At 42.5% G+C, this 20483-nt stretch overlaps 1 protein-coding gene across 1 annotated transcript; it reads left to right on the top strand.

Moving 5' to 3' along the window:
* Positions 1 to 2381: 2381 nt before the first annotated feature.
* LOC139414198 (zinc finger E-box-binding homeobox 1-like) lies at positions 2382 to 18919 on the top strand. Its single transcript, XM_071162087.1, has 9 exons — positions 2382 to 2614; positions 9123 to 9452; positions 12266 to 12481; positions 14304 to 14518; positions 14769 to 14877; positions 15139 to 16484; positions 16711 to 16947; positions 17232 to 17415; positions 17678 to 18919. The coding sequence occupies exons 1-9, from the start codon at positions 2575 to 2577 to the stop codon at positions 18370 to 18372; spliced, it is 3372 nt and encodes a 1123-aa protein (XP_071018188.1). The 5' UTR covers positions 2382 to 2574; the 3' UTR covers positions 18373 to 18919.
* Positions 18920 to 20483: the final 1564 nt, after the last annotated feature.

Genomic DNA, 20483 nt, shown 5'->3' with positions numbered 1-20483 from the left:
CTCTCTCTCTCTCTCTCTCGTGTTCTCTCTCTTGTTCTCTCTCTTGTTCTCTCTCTTGTTCTCTCTCTCTCTCTCTCTCTCTCTCTCTCTCTCTCTCTCTCTCTCTATATATATATATATATATATATATATATATATATATATATATACAGTGGAGCAAAAAAGTATTTAGTCAGCCACCAATTGTGCAAGTTCTCCCACTTAAAAAGATGAGAGATGCCTGTAATTTTCATCATCGGAACAACTATGACAGACAAAATGAGAAGGAAAAAAATCCAGAAAATCACATTGTAGGATTTTTTATGAAATTATTTGCAAATTATCACACTCCAAACACCACTATGGCCAAGACCCAAGAGCTGTCAAAGACTGAATCTGGGAAGACTGAATCTGGGAAGACTGAATCTGCAATAGGTAAGCAGCTTGGCTTGAAGAAATCAACTGTGGGAGCAATTATTAGGAAATGGAAGACATACAAGACCACTGATAATCTCCCTCGATCTGGGGCTCCACGCAAGATCTCACCCCGTGGGGTCAAAATGATAACAAGAACGGTGAGCAAAAATCCCAGAACCACACGGGGGGACCTAGTGAATGACCTGCAGAGAGCTGGGACCAAAGTAACAAAGCCTACCATCAGCAAGGGCATTGAAGATAAAACTGGGTCTTTCTGCATGACAATGATCCCAAACACACCTCCCGGGCAACGAAGGAGTGGCTTTGTAAGAAGCATTTCAAGGTCCTGGAGTGGCCTAGCCAGTCTCCAGATCTCAACCCCATAGAAAATCTTTGGAGGGAGTTGAAAGTCCGTGTTGCCCAGCAACAGTCCCAAAACATCACTGCTCTAGAGGAGATCTGCATGGAGGAATGGGCCAAAATACCAGCAACAGTGTGTGAAAACCTTGTGAAGACTTACAGAAAACGTTTGACCTCTATCATTGCCAACAAAGGGTATATAAAAAAGTATTGAGATAAACTTTTGTTATTGACCAAATACTTAATTTTCCACCATAATTTGCAAATACATTCATTAAAAATCTACAATGTGATTTTCTGGATTTTCTTCTCATTTTGTCTGTCATAGTGTACCTATGATGACAATTACAGGCCTCTCTCATCTTTTTAAGTGGGAGAACTTGCACAATTGTTGGCTGACTAAATACTTTTTTGCCCCACTGAATATCTCTCTCTCTCTCTCTGTCTCTCTATCTCATTATCTCTTTCTTCCACAAACACATTCACGCCTACGCAGTTGCAGAGAGAAGCCACACACTCCACAAAGACATTTACTGATCAACACCCACGTATTACTAATGGTAACTGATGAAGACAAGCCGTCTTCATCAGGGTATAATGACAAACATATAATGTTCGAAACATTATGTAGTTTGAAAGGACACACAGGTGTGTGTAATCATGGCTGGCTGTGGCTTGATTTCATTGGTTGATTTAGTGATATAAATAGAACATATAAAAAAAAAGCATGAATGGATGACATTAGATCATAAATACAATTTGGCTACATAGGCCTGCAAACATGATTTACAATGGATAGCAATAAAGACATTAATCACACGACTTCACATGGATCTCTACCCTGAGACCGAAGGGAGCAAAGGTCTTAGCTGTCGAAACATTGCTTATAAAATGATTGCATCTGAGCTCCTAGAGTGTGCAGCTCTTCTCATCTTTTTGTTTTTTCAATCGTTCTTCTCTGCATGCCAGCACCAGGCCTGAATAGGTGTTGCCTTTCTTTCGCCTCCAGGGAGTCCATCCCAGTAGCACAGTTTTATAGCATGAACGTTCACTCTTCTGCAGCAATACAACAGTGTGGCCTACTGCACAGTACATCAGGGCAAGTGTCTCTGCAATTCTGACGGTAGTGTGCCTAAAATATACACTTACGGTAGTGGGCCTAAAATGTACACACTTACAGTACAGTATCTGTCCTGTTAATAACCTGTAGGTTATTTATTTGACCATCAATAGACAGACACTTGTTCTACCCTTTACTCTACAGTAAGAATGTTATAAAGCTGCAGCTAAATATAAGGCTGTTGTAAAAGCTTTATCGACATGAGTTTGATGCAGAGTAATTATTAAGGATTTATTCTACCACCAATCAATTGAACAATACGAATGGTTGTTCTGCATATTAGTTGAATATGTGTGGCCAGTACCGTAGTTGATGTCTAATCTATTACCAGTTTATAATTTAGAGGCAAATAGGCATCTTTGATATACTGAATGCTTTGCTATAATGTCCTGGTTCCCTCTCTGCAATGTGGCCTTGCTCTCTCTGTGTGCTATCAGACCAGGCCAAACGAGGGCAGAGAGAGCGATGGACCTGCCTGCCTCCCTGACAGACTGACAGTGTTGATAGAAGCGTTGGAGTGGGAGGTGTTTGTTCTTAGATGTGGTGCCTCTGACTCATTGCAAGAATGTCAAATAGCTGCTTTGGTATTTGCTATAATTCAGACATTGCGTTGCGTTAGTGTTTTGGGCTAGTTGATCTCTAAAATGTCCTAAATAAATCCTCTGCATCATCATCATCATTGTGGAACTTCAAGATTAATGCAGTATGGATCTTCTGCCTGTGCTACAGTCATCATAGGTAGGCTACTGTAACTATTTCCTGCTTGCTCCTGCATGTGTGTCTCTGTCTAAATATGTGTCTTGTGTAAACATAGCATTTCACATTTTGTTTATTGTGAGAGAAATGGTATCTTGTCTATTAGGGAGTTTGTTTGTTTTTCAAAACATTATATATATATTTTAAAGTAACTCGCGCATTTCTTCTAATACGTTCCCTGTATCAATAAGATGTTTTTTTTTATTGAACTTGCACAAGAAAAGTACATTAATGTAGATAACTTTTATGAGTTTTAGTTCTATACTGCACAAGCGTGTGTTTTGCTCGCCCCACCATTACAATTTGAGAAATGCTGCTGCCATTCCTGTCAATGTGGCCTCCTCTCCTATACCTTCATGTGGTAACACGGTTGTAAAATTGTGAATTTCATTTCTATTTCTTCAGAGAGTTTGAGAAACATACGGATTTTCTGGACGTTATGTTGAACAACAGTTGGCCGTGTGAAAGCGCTTGTTTATGGCTGCCCCAATGGCATCTTTGCCATGTCTGATTGTTGCTAAGTAAAGGCATTCAGATATTTTGAAAAGTGTACATTTGACATTTTATCCAAATCGTTCACACCTTTAGTATCACCCCTTTAATTAATCTGAAATACGGTTAAAAATACTTAGCCATTTGACTAATTTAACTGTCCCCCACGAGGAAACCGGGGAGGTGACGGTGGATCTGTCTCTCCCCGTAAGGACGTTAGTCACACGTGATATCTCAGACACCACTGGCCCGATTAGGACGATACTTGGATGAATGATGCGTTTAGCCACAGAGATTCGGGATTTCCAAAATTACACTGAATGGCCCAAGGCGGGATCTATAGTAATTAACAAAAATGTGGTAGTCACATGTAAATCTCAATTGACCCATGGGGGGGCGCTGCATAATTTGTGGGGTACGGCATGTTTACTGTTACCTTCAAATCAAATCAAATTGTATTTCTCACATGCGCCGAATACAACAGGTGTACCGAATACCTTTCAGTGAAATGCTTACTTACAAGCCCTTAACCAACAATGCAGTTTTAAGAAAAACAAGTGTGAAGTAAAAAACAAACAAAAAACAAATAACAAATCATTAAAGAGCAGCAGTAAAATAACAGTAGCGAGGGGGTACAGGGGGTACCGAGACAATGTCAGAGTCAATGTGCAGGGAGCACAGGTTAGTCGAGGTAATTGAGGTAATATGTACATGTAGGTAGAGATAAAGTGACTATGCATAGATAATAACCAGAGAGTAGTAGCAGCGTAAAATAGGGGGTGTGTCCGGGTAGCCATTTTATTAGCATTTCCTTGTTTTTTTATCATTGCGTTGCATGTCAGATTCCTCAAGATCAATAATAGTGAGTGACTCCTTTTCCCCTCCACCATTTGAAATCAACAAAATATGCATAATTCCCTCTTTTTTTCATTGATCTTTTTAGCTGTAGTGATTAATTAATTTACTGTAATATGGGGCCCACATGGTTTCTTCTCCTTTTCGTAGATTGGTATTTTATTTCCTTGGAAGTCATCAAGTCTGTGCAAATCTCCGAACCTCAAAAATATTTTCAGAGTATAATTTAGGTTTATAATAAAAATAAAAATGTTTGAGTGAACCAATTTCACTTTTAGAACTTTTAATAATAGAGTTTGAAATATATACAGCGAGTTCCAAAAGTAATTGGACAGTGGCACGTGCCGGTGTTTTGGCTCTGTACTCCAGAATTTAGGATTTTAAATGATACAATGACTATGAGGTTAAAGTGCAGACTTCCAGCTTTCATTTTCATCGATATCGGGTGGCACTTGCAAATTACATAACTTTTTGTACATAGTCCCCCATTTTAGGGAACTAAAAGTATTTTGAGAAATTCACATAATTGCCACCCTTGATATAGATGAGCAAAAAAGACTGATATGATATTATTTTGTAGAAATACAATTGCTCAGAGAAAGAGATTTGTTTGAACAAGTTCTAAAAAAAAAATTCTAAAAAATGTTGTGGTCAAAATGATTGGCACCCCTGTTTTCAGTACTCTAGCATCCTCCCCTTGCGAGGATAATGACACTGGCCTTTTTTTTATAAATGTTTTATTGAGATTGGAGCACACGTTGGGAGGGATGTTAGACCATTCCTTCATACAGAATTTTACCAGATCCTTTATATCCTTAATCTGCACTTATGGACAGCCCTCTTCAATTCAAACCACAGGTTTTCAATAGGGTTCATGTCCGGAGACTTGAGATCACCCTTGCAAAACATTGATTTTGTGGTCAATTAACTATTTCTTTGTGGATGTTGATTAGTGCTTGTAGTTATTGTCTTGCTGGAAGATCCACTTGCGGCCATCTTGGTATAGTTCATGATGCCGTTGACCTTGAAAAGGGCCCCACGACAGTGGAAGCAAACTAGCCCCATAACATCGAAGATCCACCACCGTATTTTACCACCAAATATGGTCAAATATATACACATGTATATTTTTCATCAATTATGGTAAAATATGGTGGTGCATATTTGATGTTATTGGGCTATTTTGTTCTCCAATCTCATAAAACATTTTAGGAAAAGTATTGTTGTCGTTATCCTCGCAAGGGTAGGGTGCTGTAGTAGTGAAAACAGGGGTGCTAATCATTGTTAGCCCTATCTTTTTTAGATTTGTAAATAATGACTTCTTAAAACGAAATCTCTTTCTCTGAGCAGGTGTATTATTATAAAATCATTTCAGGGGCCTTGATCTAATTTATGAAAGGTACCAATTTAATTAGGACTTTTACCAATATGAATGATTAATGGGATAATTGACTTATCAAAAGTTTTGCTAATATTGCATTTATATAGCTTTGTAATGACGGACTGACAGAGAATGGAGTAGGCTGCAGAATTGCTTTATATTTAAACTCTTTTCAAAATACAAGTTATTTTAATCTATTTTATAGTCAAATTTAACGTCAACTTTGTTGCCACACCACATGGTATAATATCTTGCTACAGTACAGTATATGGCTCCCGAGTTAGGCTTGGTCGCTCCTACTGTATCTCCCTTCACTGAGATCTAGCTGAACTGTGGAAAGACAGAGAGACTACATTACATTCCCTTTACATGGGATGAAATTGTGATCCAATCTGTTTCCTGAAACGACGCGAGATAGAGAGGTACAACTATATGGCCCATGTTGCAGCATGTTGTTGAGACGAGACTCTAATTCCTGCTGGGATTTCTCTGTAAGACATATAGTACACCCCAAATCACACCCAACTCGCTATATAAGCGCACCACTTTTGACCAGGGCCCATAAGGCTCTGGCCAAACGTAGTGCACTATGTAGGGAGTAGGGTGCCATTTGGGCTCAGCCATACAGTCAGTCCCAACCTACCAGTGAGAGAGAGAACTTTGGTCTGGTCCACATTACCTCCCAAATTGGATTACATTTTTCTCTCCTATAACAGTGATTGACACTGCATGTGCTGTCATTAAAGCAGCATCACACAACCTGGCCTGGGGATTGCTTTCATTATCTGCACACTTGATTTATTTATTTGGATAGCAAGTGCATTCTTCACAAACTCTTTTATATTGGGTAAGAACCAATAAATCCAAGAGAGGCTGAACAGTGCAGGGGCTAGGAAGGAGAAGACAGGAAAGAAGGAGAAAAAGAGAGAAGGAGAGGAGAGGAATTGGAGAGTAGAACACAAGTGAGAACACAGGACAACTGTCATTTTGCATGTTTCGTGGGATGGAATTGTAACCTTTAATCGCGCTACTCTGCTGCATCACATGGTTGAGGCTGTCCTCAGGGGACTGTTTGGAGGACTGTCTGAGAACAAGAACACTCACCATATTAATATCTACATCACTGTGCTGACACCAACTTCAGTGATTAGACAGACAGAGGAGATGCCTAACAACTCGGCCCAACACATCCTCATTTTGGCTCTTCAAAGTCTTTATAGGAGTTATCTCACACTCTCAGCTCATAAGCAGAGCAGAAAAATAGCTCCCTCTGTGCTTCTAATATCTGGTACGGCAGTGAAGAGTAATCTTGTTTAATACGGAGTTGATGACTAGTGAATTTAGCGTGGGGCGTTGTGAACCACGCTCCCTGCAAGTCAGCCGGAGCATGCATTTACTGTGAGAGAGCAGAGCGAAACTGAGGATGCTGGAAATGAAATAGCTGCATTTCTGGGCTGCCCCTCGAGCCCACCGGCCCACCTCTCCACGACAGTCAAAGCATCACAGTCATAACTATAAAGGTCACGTCTGAATTTACTCACCTCAGCTCTTCTGTATATGCAGTCAGTGAGAATGATACAAGTGTGTCCCATCTTGATTACTCATTTGACCAATACATTTTTTTTCTTCTAAAATGGCAGTGGGTTCCCCAAACATGAACTCAATCTGCTTACTCACCGTGTGTGAACACAATCACATAACGTAAGACAAAAACCTAGGGGGTCATTTCAATTATTATTTTTTTTAAATGAGAAGAGAATAGAAATCCAGTCATTCCTTGGAGATGTAAATGTAAAACGGCTTCATAAATAGCCATTTACGATGTACTCGTAGCAAAGCTGCAAGTAATTCACATGCCTATGAACTGAATACAGGCCAGTGATTAATTCCATGACTTCATAACAGTAAATACATCACAAAAACATCTCATTCAAAAGTGTGTACACATGCTGTACTGTACACATCCCTCTCCAAGTTCTCATTTGCTAAGGTATCGACGTCTGTGTTTAGGTTGTATGTTTGTGTTTATTTAACGGAAAATATGTAGCTTGTGTGTTTGCCTTCATTTGATGTCACATGAACAGTAAGGAGGTTTAAACAATCAATACACGAGGAAACAAACTGCAGGATGACATTTTTACTTTGCCAACACTGCTCCTATCAGTGCCAATTCAGCACATACTGTATCTAGTGGAAAATATTGTCAAAGTCACACACATCAGAGCTTCGTCTTTAGTGAAGGGTTATATGCAATGATGTACTGTATATAAACCCATCAAAGTGAATGGTTCTGTGCAGTGCTAGACACATCAAAGTGAATGTATGGTTCTATGTGGTAATGATTAGATATTGCCAATGCGGTCAGAGCGAAGCTGAAAATGTTTCCCACTTTATATATCAATGCCATTTAGCAGACGCTTTTATCCATAGCATCTGAAAGTCATGCCTGCATATATTTTAAATATGGGTGGGCCCAGGAATTGCACCTAGTACCCTGGCATTACAAGCACCACCCTCTACCAACTGAGCTACAATTCATAATTCAGACGCAATACTTTCGTTGAATGTCTGTACACATACATGCTCTACAAAACCGTATGTGCGAGTTCTAATTTTAACAGGGACGTAAATTTGCTTTTAGAAGTGAGGGGGACATAACTAAATATGATTATATCTTTTTTTATATCCAGCCGGATAAACACTCCAAACAGTCTACCCGACAGCTAGGAGGCGTCCGCATGGTCCTAAAGCACAAGTTGCCTCGTTTTGTATCACATTCTAATGATACAACTGGGGGATCAAAAATGCAATTTCAGAATGTGGAAATGTCCCCGCCATACCCAGTGAAAGTTGCAGAGCTGAATTGTATAGTTTATGAACTGTTGTGTTTTTGTTTGTCTTTGTTTGAAGTGACTTACACCGTTTTTCATAGAGAAACATAATAAACACATATTTTCATTTGCCAACCCTGTGCCTAAAAGAGCTGCCCTGTTAAAAAGTAAAGTTCTATATTAACCTAATCTATGTAGTAAGGATTAGATATTGCTAATCAGAGTGAGGGGAAAGAGATAGAAAGAGAGAGACCTCAGAAGAGTTTGGGAAATAAGAGTCTACAGTTGAAATCCCCTGCATGTGTTTGTGATCCACATGAATTGTCTTCACAATGGGAAAAAAGTGGCTTATATGGTCCCTCTCAGATGTGTGTGTGTGTACTTGCATGTGTGTGTGTGTACTTGCATGTGTGTGTGTGCGTGTGTTTGATAATCATTCATTGTCTCCACGGTGGGAAAAAGTGGCCCTGGATACAATAGCACTCTCACACTTTGATGTGTTGTACTCTGCTGTTTTCTACACTCTCTAGTTATGTCGGTGCATTTTGCCTTTTAAAATGTTCTCTCACTGTGTTAGATATGTCAGTAACGCAATGTCAAAAATTAGAGGAGAGTTCTATTAACCCTGTGAAAATAGTCACCACTTGAACTAATAATTGAGGGGAATTGAGGGGAATTACATGGTTGCAAGGTTTTAAATGTAAGGTTTCTTTTATAATGTAATTTTTTTTGTACTTTATTTAAGTAGACTCTTAATTAATTTAGATTCTAACGAGAGTGAAATAAAATGACCTAATATGTAACTTATAAACCTCCTTTCCACCATCCTCTCTCTCTCTCTCTCTCTCTCTCTCTCTCTCTCTCTCTCTCTCTCTCTCTCTCTCTCTCTCTCTCTCTCTCTCTCTCTCTCTCTCTCTCACACTCTCGACAGTGGACATTGAGCAGGCCAGTTCGCTGGGCTCGGAGGGGAAGGATGATGATAAGGTGGGTTTGTGGAGCCTAGAGGTCCAGGACTATCAGGACAGCCTGGACAAGACCAGTCTGACCCCCAGCGAGGGAGAGGGTGACGGGGAGGGGACTGAGCCAGCAGGCAGCCCCAGCCCTAGGGGACTCTCAACTCGGCCCCACAACCTAAGCCTCAGCCCCAGCCCCAGAGAGGGCCACTGGGCAGAGGGGGCCGAGGAGGAGGAGAGCCCTGGGAGTGGGCTAACCATGGAGGACAAGGATGGAGAGAGGGAGCAGGGATCACTCAAGACCTATAGTAAGCTTATCAACAAAGGTCACACTTTTTCTTCTTCAGTCTTGGTTTGTCCCTATTCTCTTATAGACAGACTACTTAAACAGGATGGTACCATAGATCTGTCATGATACAACGGGATGCGTGAGATAACGAGCACGATTAGTTTCTGGTGCTTTGAACAGATCACGATTTCGCAGGTTTTTGTATCTTTAGAATTTTGGAAGGGGAGGGGACATTTGGCCTATAGACTTACCTGCAACTAGAAAGAAAAAGGGTGGAGCTTTTCGTTCCGTTTCCAATACTCGTTTTATGCCTTCTCTTAACACATATGATCCAGAACTTTAATTGAGCATCTGACCAATTATGCAAGACTTTAGTTCTGGGTTAACCAAGATTTGTTTGTCCCAAATATCCCAAATGGCACCCTATAGTGCACTACTACCATAGAGCTTTGGTCAAAAGTAGTGTACTATACTGAACAAAAATATAAATGCAACATGTAAAGTGTTCCTTGAGCTGAATTGAAAGATCCCAGAAATGTGCCATGTGCACAAAAAGCTTATTTCTCAAAACTGTTTTGCACAAATGTGTTTACATCCCTGTTATTGCCAAGATATCCTTTGCCAAGATAAACCATCCACCTGGCAGGTGTGGCATATCACAAAGGTACCTCTTGTGCAATAAAAGGCCACTCTAAAATGTGCAGTTTTGTCACACAACACGATGCCACAAATGTCTCAAGTTTGTGCAATTAGCATGCTGACTGCCGGAATGTCCATCAGAGCTGTTGCCAGAGAATTTAATGTTAATTTCTCTACCATAAGCCACCTCCAAAGTCATTTTAGAGAATTTGGCAGTATGTTCAACTGGCCGCAGACCCCGTTTTTGGCGTTGTGTGGGCTAGCGGATTGCTAATGTCAACATGGTGAACAGATGCCCCATGGTGGTGGTGGGGTTCTAGTATGGGCAGGCATAAGCTATGGAGAACAAACACAATTGCATTTTTATTGATTGCAATTTTAATGCACAGCGATACAGTGACAAGATCCTGAGGCCCATTGTCGTGCCATTCATCTTCCGCCATCACCTCATGTTTCAGCATGATAATGCATGGCCCCATGTCACAAGGATCTGTACACAATTCCTGGAAGCTGAAAATGTCCCAGTTCTTCCATGGCCTGCATACACACCACACATGTCACCCATTGAGCATGTTTGGGATGCTCTGGATTTACATGTACAACAGTGTGTTCCAATTCCAGCCAATATCCAGCAACTTCACACAGCCATTGAAGAACATTCCAGGCTGATCAACTCTATGCAAAGAAGATGAGTCACGCTGCATGAGGAAAATGGTGGTCACACCAGAAACCGACTGGTTTTCTGAACGACTCCCCTACCTTTTTTTTAAGGCATCTGTGACCAACAGATGCATATCTGTATTCCCAGTCATATGAAATCCATAGATTAAGGCCTAATACATTTATTTCAATTGACTGATCCCGTTATAAGAACTGTAACTGAGTAAAATCATTGAAAGTGCTGCATGTTGTTTTTAGAGTTGTTCAGGTAAGGTATTAAGTGCCATTTAAGATACAAGCATAGTCTTTGAATATGCTGCAGCATGACAAAAGAGTCATCCCACCACAATGTCACAATATTTCCATGCACCAAAGAGGTGATGTTACCGTACCGAAATAAGAACGGAGCAGAATCTGAGAGGCTTTCCCTTTCATTTTGCTCAGAGACACACACACTCACACACACTTCCCTTTTATTTAGATAGGAGATCAAAGGCTCACACAGCTCGCCTCCTAACAATCCCTTGTTGCTCCCTTTTCTCTTTCTTTCTCTCTCTCTCTCTCTCTCTCTCTCTCTCTCTCTCTCTCTCTCTCTCTCTCTCTCTCTCTCTCTTTCCCTCTCTTTCCCTCTCTCTCTCTCTCTCTCTCTCTCTCTCTCTATCACACACACACACACACACACACACACACACACACACACACACACACACACACACACACACACACACACACACACACACACACACACACTCTCTATCTCTCTCTCTCTCTCTCCCTTTCTTTCCCTCTCTCCTCTCTCACCTCATGTGATTTGGCTGTGCCTGATGAATGCAAAGCCCAATTTTTACAACACTCAACCACACAGGCTCTTCCCTCGCCACATGAAGAACAGATCAAAATATGCCAACATCTGCAAACATTTGAAAAAACTTCCTCAAAGTCTGTCACAGGCAGGCAACTCAGTGCAGAGCAGAGCACTCTGATTGTGATAGAAAGCAAAGCGCCCTCTCGTCTCTCGTCTTCTCTTCACATTACATTACGTCTGTGGGTTTCGCTGCCTGTTACAGCACTCAAGGTCAATGACAAAAGCTTCTTGGCTATTCCTGCGGATGCCCAGAGCAGACAACTTCTCTCTTTCGTAGTTGTTCATAAAATTCAAAACACAGTATAACTATGTATTTTATCTATGAGTGTTAAACAATGACTAAAACATTGCAAGCACAAGGGTGAAATATTCTCTAGATAGTGCACTACATTCGACAAGAGTAGTGCCCTTCATAGAAAATAGTGTCATTGTGAATGTGCCCTCTCTATCTGTTCTATTTCGTTTACTATCTGGAACCAGACCAGTTGACTATTCATTAAATTCACTACACATAAAATACTGTAATTTGGGATTTGCTCACAGTCTCTGTTCATTTCATATCATTACATCATATTTAAGCAATAGGGCATGAGAGCCTATGGTTTATTTGTTGGGTGTCCTTAGGCACAGCACACGTTTTTATCCCCTATCCCTCTTTTTCCCAGCAGGTCACAGGTCAGACAGTCAGGCCCTGGAGGACATGGCCCACTATGACTTCCTGGTGCAGCTGAGAAAGGCATCCTCCCACCACTACCACCAGCACCATCAGCCCCCTAACGGCAGCGCTACAGCCCCAGCCATGTATCACCCTGGCAGCCTGAACCTCCACGATGACCCCCTTCCCATCTGGTCTCCTGGGACGCAGCGCTTACCTGAGGGACAAGGTACTGTAGGCTACTCTCTGCCTGCTTTGACGCAAACACACTGCATGTCTCTATCTACTGCTTGCTAATAAGGCTAGTTTTCCAGGTAGACGACTGTCTGCTTTAATACAAACACCTTTCCCGTAATCTCTAAGGCTTGCTACAAGATTCATAGAGCTACTTTTTTTTTTAAATGGCAGGGGGAAAAAATGTGAAGCCTATCTTTAGAGGCCTATAGATATACGTGCAGTTGAAGTCAGAAGTTTACATACACATTAGCCAAATATATTTCAACTCAGTTATTCACAATTCCTGACATTTAATCCCAGTAAAAATCCCGTTTTAGGTCAGTTGGGATCACCACTTTATTTTAAGAATGTAAAATGTCAGAATAATAGTAGAGAGAATGATTTATTTCAGCTTTTACAGCTTTTATTTCTGTCATCACATTCCCAGTAGGTCAGAAGTTTACATACCACTCAATTAGTATTCGGTAGCATTGCCTTTAAATTGTTTAACTTGGGTCAAACATTTTGCGTAGCCTTCCACAAGCTTCCCACAATAAGTTGGTTTGTAGGCCTCCTTGCTCGCACACACTTTTTCAGTTCTGCCCACACAATTTCTATGGGATTGAGGTTTGCGATGGCCACTCCAATACCTTGACTTTGTTGTCCTTAAGCCATTTTGCAACAACTCTGGAAGTATGCTTAGGGTCATTGTCCATTTGGAAGACCCATTTAACTTCCTGACTGATGTCTTGAGATGTTGCTTCAATATATCTACATCATTTTCCTATCTCATGATGCCATCTATTTTGTGAAGCACACCAGTCCCTCCTGCAGTAAAGCACCCCAACAACATGATGCTGCCACCCCTATGCTTCACGCTTTGGTTGGTGTTCTTCGGCTTGCAAGCCTCCCCTTTTTCCTCCAAACGGTGGTCATTATGGCCAAACAGTTCTATTTGTGTTTCATCAGACCAGCGGACATTTCTCCAAAAAGTACGATCTTTGTCCCCATGTGCAGTTGCAAACTGTAGTCTGCCTTCTTTATGGCAGTTTTGGAGCAGTGGCTTCTTCCTTGCTGAGCAGCCTTTCAGGTTATGTTGATATAGGACTCGTTTTACTGTGGATATAGATAGATTTGTACCTGTTTCCTCCAGCATCTTCACAAGGTCCTTTGCTGTTGTTCTGGGATTGATTTGCACTTTTTTCCCCAAAGTACGTACATCTCTAGGAGACAGAACGTGTCTCCTTCCTGAGCGGTATGACAGCTGCATGGTCCCATGGTGTTTATACTTGCATACTATTGTTTGTACAGATGAACGTGGTACCTTCAGGCATTTGTAAATTGCTCCTAAGAATGTACCAGACTTGTGGAGGTCAGTCTTGGCTGATTTATTTTGATTTTCCCATGATGTCAAGCAAAGAGGCACTGAGTTTGAAGGTAGGCCTTGAAATACATCCACAGGTACACCTCCAATTGACTCAAAGTATGTCAGTTAGCCTACCACTAGCTTCTAAAGCAAGCTGTTTAAAGGCACAGTCAATTTAGTGTATGTAAACTTCTGACCCACTGGAATTGTGATATAATCTGTCTGTAAACAATTGTTGGAAAAATTATTTGTGTCATGCACAAAGTAGATATCCTAACCGACTTCCCAAAACTATAGTTTGTTAACAAGACATTTGTGGAGTGGTTGAAAAACAAGTTTTAATGTCTCCAACATAAGTGTATGTAAACTTCGAACTTGAACTGTATGTAGATATAGTTTGAGGACTGGACATTGTATCTTCCTGAAGGTTTAGTTCACCCTCTCTCTCTCTGGTGTGTGTGTACCCTAGATGGCATCCCTCTGAGTCCGGATGCTGTGAGGAACCTTCAGGCATGTCCTTTCTGCCAGAGCACCTACCACCTCGGTGCGTCTCTATGCGAGCACATCAAGTTCTGCCATGAGCGGGACGGGGGGCACATAGTGTGCCCGGTCTGTGGGTACACTCCCCGCTATAGGGCACAGATGGAACAACACATGGCACTGCACAGTCAGGTAGAGGATAAGGTGAGACACTGGAAGAAATATAAAATAATTATTTTGGAGTCCATCTACTACAAGGTGGCACTCTTTTTAATGGTATTTTGAGCTGGATATGAACCAGCTCCGAAAATGACTCCGAAAAGAGTGTTGTGTTAGTTCATTTAGTTTGACTGTTAAACATGCAATGCCGATCTCATGTGAATTCTTAATCTCTTGTAGGCAGGCCTACTGATTTGACTGTATGTATGGTTATGTCTGTGTGTGATTGGTGCAGCACCCTGGGTCCGACCATGGCATAGAGAGCAGGAAGTTCAAGTGTCTTCAGTGTGGGAAAGCCTTCAAGTACAAACACCATCTCAAGGAGCACCTCCGCATCCACAGTGGTAAGGAAATGGACAATCCAAATCAATCCCGTCAACTTTACGTCGTGTCAGATAAGGTACTGTAGGTTCAGTAGAATCTTATATAGGTAGTGCCTTATGTACAACAGGGTAAATATTAAGGATAGGTGGTTAAGAGGGTAGAATCAAGAGCAGAAGAGTATGATCTCCTCTATTAAGTCAAATCAGTTTTTTTGACAATTAAATGTTTTCTGAACTGTAGTATCTTGGATTGATATTCCCTGTCTGCGCTTCTTCCTTTAGGTGAGAAACCGTATGAGTGCTCCAATTGCAAGAAGCGTTTCTCTCACTCTGGCTCCTACAGCTCACACCTCAGCAGTAAGAAGTGCCTGACCGGAGGAGGAGGAGGCAGCGGAGGAGGAGGAGAGGGGAGCTATAACAACGGACATGGCCACCATGGGGCCTACTACTCCTCCCTTGCGTTGCCCTCTGCAGGTAGTGGAAGGAACAGCAGTAGGATGGGCTCTCCCTACCCTCCCCACACGCAGGAGGAACGTCCTCCAATGGGGTTAGAGAGGAACCTGTATCTCCCTAGAGACCATGGTACGCGTCTCCTCCGGGGCCAGGAGCTAGGCTGGGAGTTGGGCCGGCGGTGGGACCCCACGCCGGAACGCTTTCTCCGGGCCAGTGTGTTCAAGGAGTCCACCCTGCTGCCGTACCTCCATGCCGGCACCGGGGAAAAGTTTGAGCAGATGCTGCAGGCGATGCTGCACAGGGAGGAGGGAAGGTCAGGCTCAGCCAGGGAGGAAGGAAGACTGGGGGTTCACAATGGCGGGAGAGATGGGAAGGCATCACCGGAGGCTCCGTTGAAACTAAAACGCGACCGTGCCGGCTCGGGTGATGGCCAGGGGGTAAGTGGAGGGGTAACATGTCGTTGGTGCTCCCAGCTCTTTCCCAGCCCCGCCATCTTACTCCAGCACGAGCGCTACCTCTGTAAGATTTACAGAGAGGCCATGGAGGTGTCTGAGGATCCTCACAGTAAAAAACACCTATCCCCCCACTTCTCCACCAGACCCCCTCTCCACCCACCACCATCACCAGATAACCACAAACCCCCAGCGATGACCAACGGTTTCCCAAAAGACAAGTCTCCTCTCCAGAGACCCAGCTGGAACTCTGTCCCTCAGCAGCTGCTGGTTGCCATGCACTCCCCCTTCCCGCCCAGCCCAGACTCACTTGCCATGAGGTCACATTGGTCCAGCCAGGAGAGTGGCAGGAGTGACGGCAGCCCTGGCCAACCAACCAGCCCTGCTACAGACATGTCATCCCCTCCCCCATTGGGGCGAAGACGGGTCCCCTCTTCAGGGTTCGGCTCGCACCTCTGCCTGGACCTGTCCTCTGCCATTCTCAACACTCCTGCAAGCCGAGCCGCCCCCCAGGGAAGGACCCACTGGTCATATAGCTCTGAGAATGACCAACCCCTGGATCTCTCCCTCCCCAAGCCCCAGGAGGGGAAAGCCATAGAGGACAGCAAGCCCTATAATGGACACCCTCACTGGAAAGAGAAGAGACAGAAGACCCAGAGAGACCAGGCAGAGAACCAGCACCACCGGAGGCTGAGTGTCAATCTCAGTCCACCTCCTCACCAGGTAGAGTAGCTGCTACATGTGCAGTAGCTAATGGGGATCCTAATAAAGTAAACCATGTGCGTGTGCAGATGTGGGGCAGGAAGAGGGGGTACTGTTTATGTCTGACTATGGACTGTTGTTTGTTTCGTGCTGTGTTTCTATGCAGTTTATGTATTTAATGTGTGAGCACTGGTAAGAATTGCCTCCTTAAACTACAATCTACAGTAATCTACTCTAATCCCACCAGCATCATGCAGTCTACAGCGGCGCTCATATTGTCGGGGGTTCCATCTACAGTGCCTACCCTCTGTTTAACCCTATGATGCCTGCTGGGCTAGCTGGCTCAGAGCATGATGGGGTTCCCTCCCTGCCCCTCAGCCGTCCAGTTAGCAACCAGGGATTCCTCTCACCCATGACCTACATGATGGAGTCAGACACAGACGCTGTGCTGAAGAGGATCCACCAGGAGAGACGAGCATTAATGGTAAAATTGATGTTTTTTCTTAGATGGGCTGACAAATACTGTACATGTCACTTCCAACAGTGTAACTGTATTTCATGTCACCTCCAAGCGTAGATATTCCAAACAATGGATTTTACATGGATCTTGTCATGAAAAACAAGGCTTAACCTAGTTAATAGAGACCAGTTGGTATAAGTATACAACTAGAAAATAACATCATCAAGATGTCATGTGCCAAAGGTTTGCCAAACATTTGCCCGTTGGGTAGAGACCTCTACGTCTGTAAGTCTGTGTGTGTCCTGCAGGGTGAGGTGATTGGTCGCGGGGGTCTGGACTACCTCTCTCTGATACAGGAGGGAGGAGAGGGTGAAGGGGGACCAGGGAGGAAGAGACTACAGAAGACAGACGAAGGCCTGTACGCTTGTGACATCTGTGACAAAACCTTCCAGAAGAGCAGCTCTCTGCTCCGACACAAGTATGAACACACAGGTAAATACAGAGTCTACTGTAACTATCTTACTCAATGTATTTTGAAGCATGTGATTGATATTGATAGATCATGTTTCTGTTGCGTTGCTAAAGTGAGCAGAGTGTTCCATGATCAGGCAGATATGATCCAAACCAGAACAAGGAACTGAACTGCATACACATAAAGGATCTTTAACAATTGCAACAAAACAAAAACCAAATGTACTAGATCAAGAAATTGCCACAGTTACACATCTGCCTCTGTTTTGTCCTATTCCCACAGGTAAGCGTCCTCACGAGTGCAAGATCTGCAAGAAGGCCTTCAAGCACAAGCACCATCTAATTGAACACAGCCGCCTGCACTCTGGAGAGAAGCCCTACCAGTGTGACAAGTGTGGCAAGCGCTTCTCCCACTCGGGCTCCTACTCCCAACACATGAACCATCGGTATGCCTACTGCAGCCTGCACCAGGACCAGGAGGGGGGTGAGGAGCCTCCTCTAACCCCAGGAGGGCCCACCGATGTGGGCCACATGGCCGTGGACACCCCCCTTTCCATGGAGGACACCCCAACATTTCTTAGTGACTCCAGTCTAGATGGGGGGATAGAAGGTAGAGTAGATGAAGAGGAGCACGAGACAGAAGAGACTGAAGGCGGACGTATGAAGGAGGCATGTAGTTTGTCAGGGTCAAGGCCTGGTGAGGGATTGGGGCCGAGCCCCAGTCTGGTACAGGGGTCCCCTGTGGGGAGGGACAGTGAGAGAGAACAGAGGGAGAGAGACAAAGAGCAGGTCGACAGACACAATGAAGAGAGAGAGAGTGCTGGTCTAGGGACTCACGGACTAGAGACCAACCATCACTGGGACAAAGACACATTGGAACAAAATGGAGACCAGAACACAGACACATACGAGCTGAGCCCGGAAGCTCCAGTGTCACAACAGTGGACAAGTGTGCCAAAACAATGCATGTACAAATAAGGATTAAGAGCTGTGTGAAAATATATTTTAAAAATGCACTGTTCAAAATATAGCAAAACTTATACTGTACAGGTACAGGAAGTGACTTCCAATGCAAAGCCATATGAACACAACCAAAATATGAACCACATGAACTGACAGCATAACACAAAGTGCATAGTAAGAGCCATGGGTATGATATTCACGCTGGTCGGTATGTTAGCATGCGCAACGTTGACCACTACATATCTGTCATCACAGATACCAGTTGACCACTTACGACTGGTTTAAGGTAAAGGTAAAGGAGTATGCACTGCAAGGTGATGTTGTTCATGTTGTTCTGTAGCAAGTGTGTAGCAGTGTTGTTCAATGTGTTTCCAGTTGCCTTATCAGTATAATACAGTATTTTTTATTTGGCAATACAAGTATTCACTTTTGAAGGTTTTTATATCAGATTTGACATCATATTCTCCAAAGACCATGAGGTCTCAACTGTATCAAACAATCGACCTCTGTGCTTTAAAATGAATAAGCAATAAATAATAACTATTATTCAAATTAGAATAAAGGATTAAATATGTATTATTTTTTGCCAAAGCTACAAATTGGTTCAGGATATATCCATTATGACTGTGGTCAGCTGTGCATTAATTATGGGCATTAGTATGCAGATAGATTAGTGCCAAATTATGTAAATTAGTTATATTGGCACTAATATACTGTATCTCCATACAAACACAGATTTACCATTGGGTTTCCATGGTGACTAATGAATGGCTAATATACTGTCTAAAAGATCAACAGGGAAGCCGGTCACTACAAACGCTCACTGACTTTTACACTGAGCCATTAAGAAGTTGAATGTTGGGTAGCCACCCTAAGCCTGGTAAAGTAAATCGATGTATCCATACCTTACCATATTTCTACACACAACAGAAAAACGAGAGTCAAAATTAAAATGTTTTTATTTTGTTTTCTTTGAAGAAGGAGCAAATAAATTAAACTTGTACTGCCTCACAAAATGTTCCATATCTCTTAACAGACATGTGGAGTTGCTTTGTCTATTAGAAAAACGCAAATACATTGTCTCGCTCTATGAAATATAAGTGCAGTATTATGCTTGTACCACAGTGTAGGTTCTACTACAGTTGCCCTCAAAGATATTAGCACCCTTGCACGATTCACTATTTCTTCTCAAATAAGTGGAAATTGAAAATAGTTTCATGTTCACACGTTTATTTGTTTGGTTAATAACTGCACAGGACCAAGATCATTTTTAAAGGTCGAATGCAACCGTTTTTATTGCAATATCAAATAATTTCTGGGTAACAATTAAGTACATTGTTTTCAATTTAAATGGTTGAAAATAACCAAAAATATATTTTTAGCAAAGAGCAATTTATCAAGCAAGAATTTTGCTAGGACTGTCTTAGAGTGCGGAGGGGAAAAGTGAAAACTAGCTGTTACTGGCAAAAAGGTTTGGAACTCTTTTGTCTTTTTGGTCTATTAACTAATTTACTGCATGGTTATGTCACCAGGCAGGCCAAAACTCCTTCCCACCAAAACAGACTGAAATTTCAGGCGATCTTTTCAAACAGCTCTTACACTAAAAGGGCATTATAATTTTCACAATTTCACAGTATTATTCCAACCTCATAGTGAGGAAATACAGTGCCTTGCGAAAGTATTCAGCCCCCTTGAACTTTGCGACCTTTTGCCACATTTCAGGCTTCAAACATAAAGATATAAAACTGTATTTTTTTGTGAAGAATCAACAACAAGGGGGACACAATCATGAAGTGGAACGACATTTATTGGATATTTCAAACTTTTTTAACAAATCAAAAACTGAAAAATTGGGCGTGCAAAATTATTCAGCCCCCTTAAGTTAATACTTTGTAGCGCCACCTTTTGCTGCGATTACAGCTGTAAGTCGCTTGGGGTATGTCTCTATCAGTTTTGCACATCGAGAGACTGACATTTTTTCCCATTCCTCCTTGCAAAACAGCTCGAGCTCAGTGAGGTTGGATGGAGAGCATTTGTGAACAGCAGTTTTCAGTTCTTTCCACAGATTCTCGATTGGATTCAGGTCTAGACTTTGACTTGGCCATTCTAACACCTGGATATGTTTA

Source organism: Oncorhynchus clarkii, chromosome 7 (assembly GCF_045791955.1).
Source record: "Oncorhynchus clarkii lewisi isolate Uvic-CL-2024 chromosome 7, UVic_Ocla_1.0, whole genome shotgun sequence".
Lineage (NCBI taxonomy): Eukaryota > Metazoa > Chordata > Actinopteri > Salmoniformes > Salmonidae > Oncorhynchus > Oncorhynchus clarkii.
The sequence above is the reverse complement of the archived record's forward strand: the minus strand, read 5'-3'. Positions and strand labels throughout refer to the sequence as shown.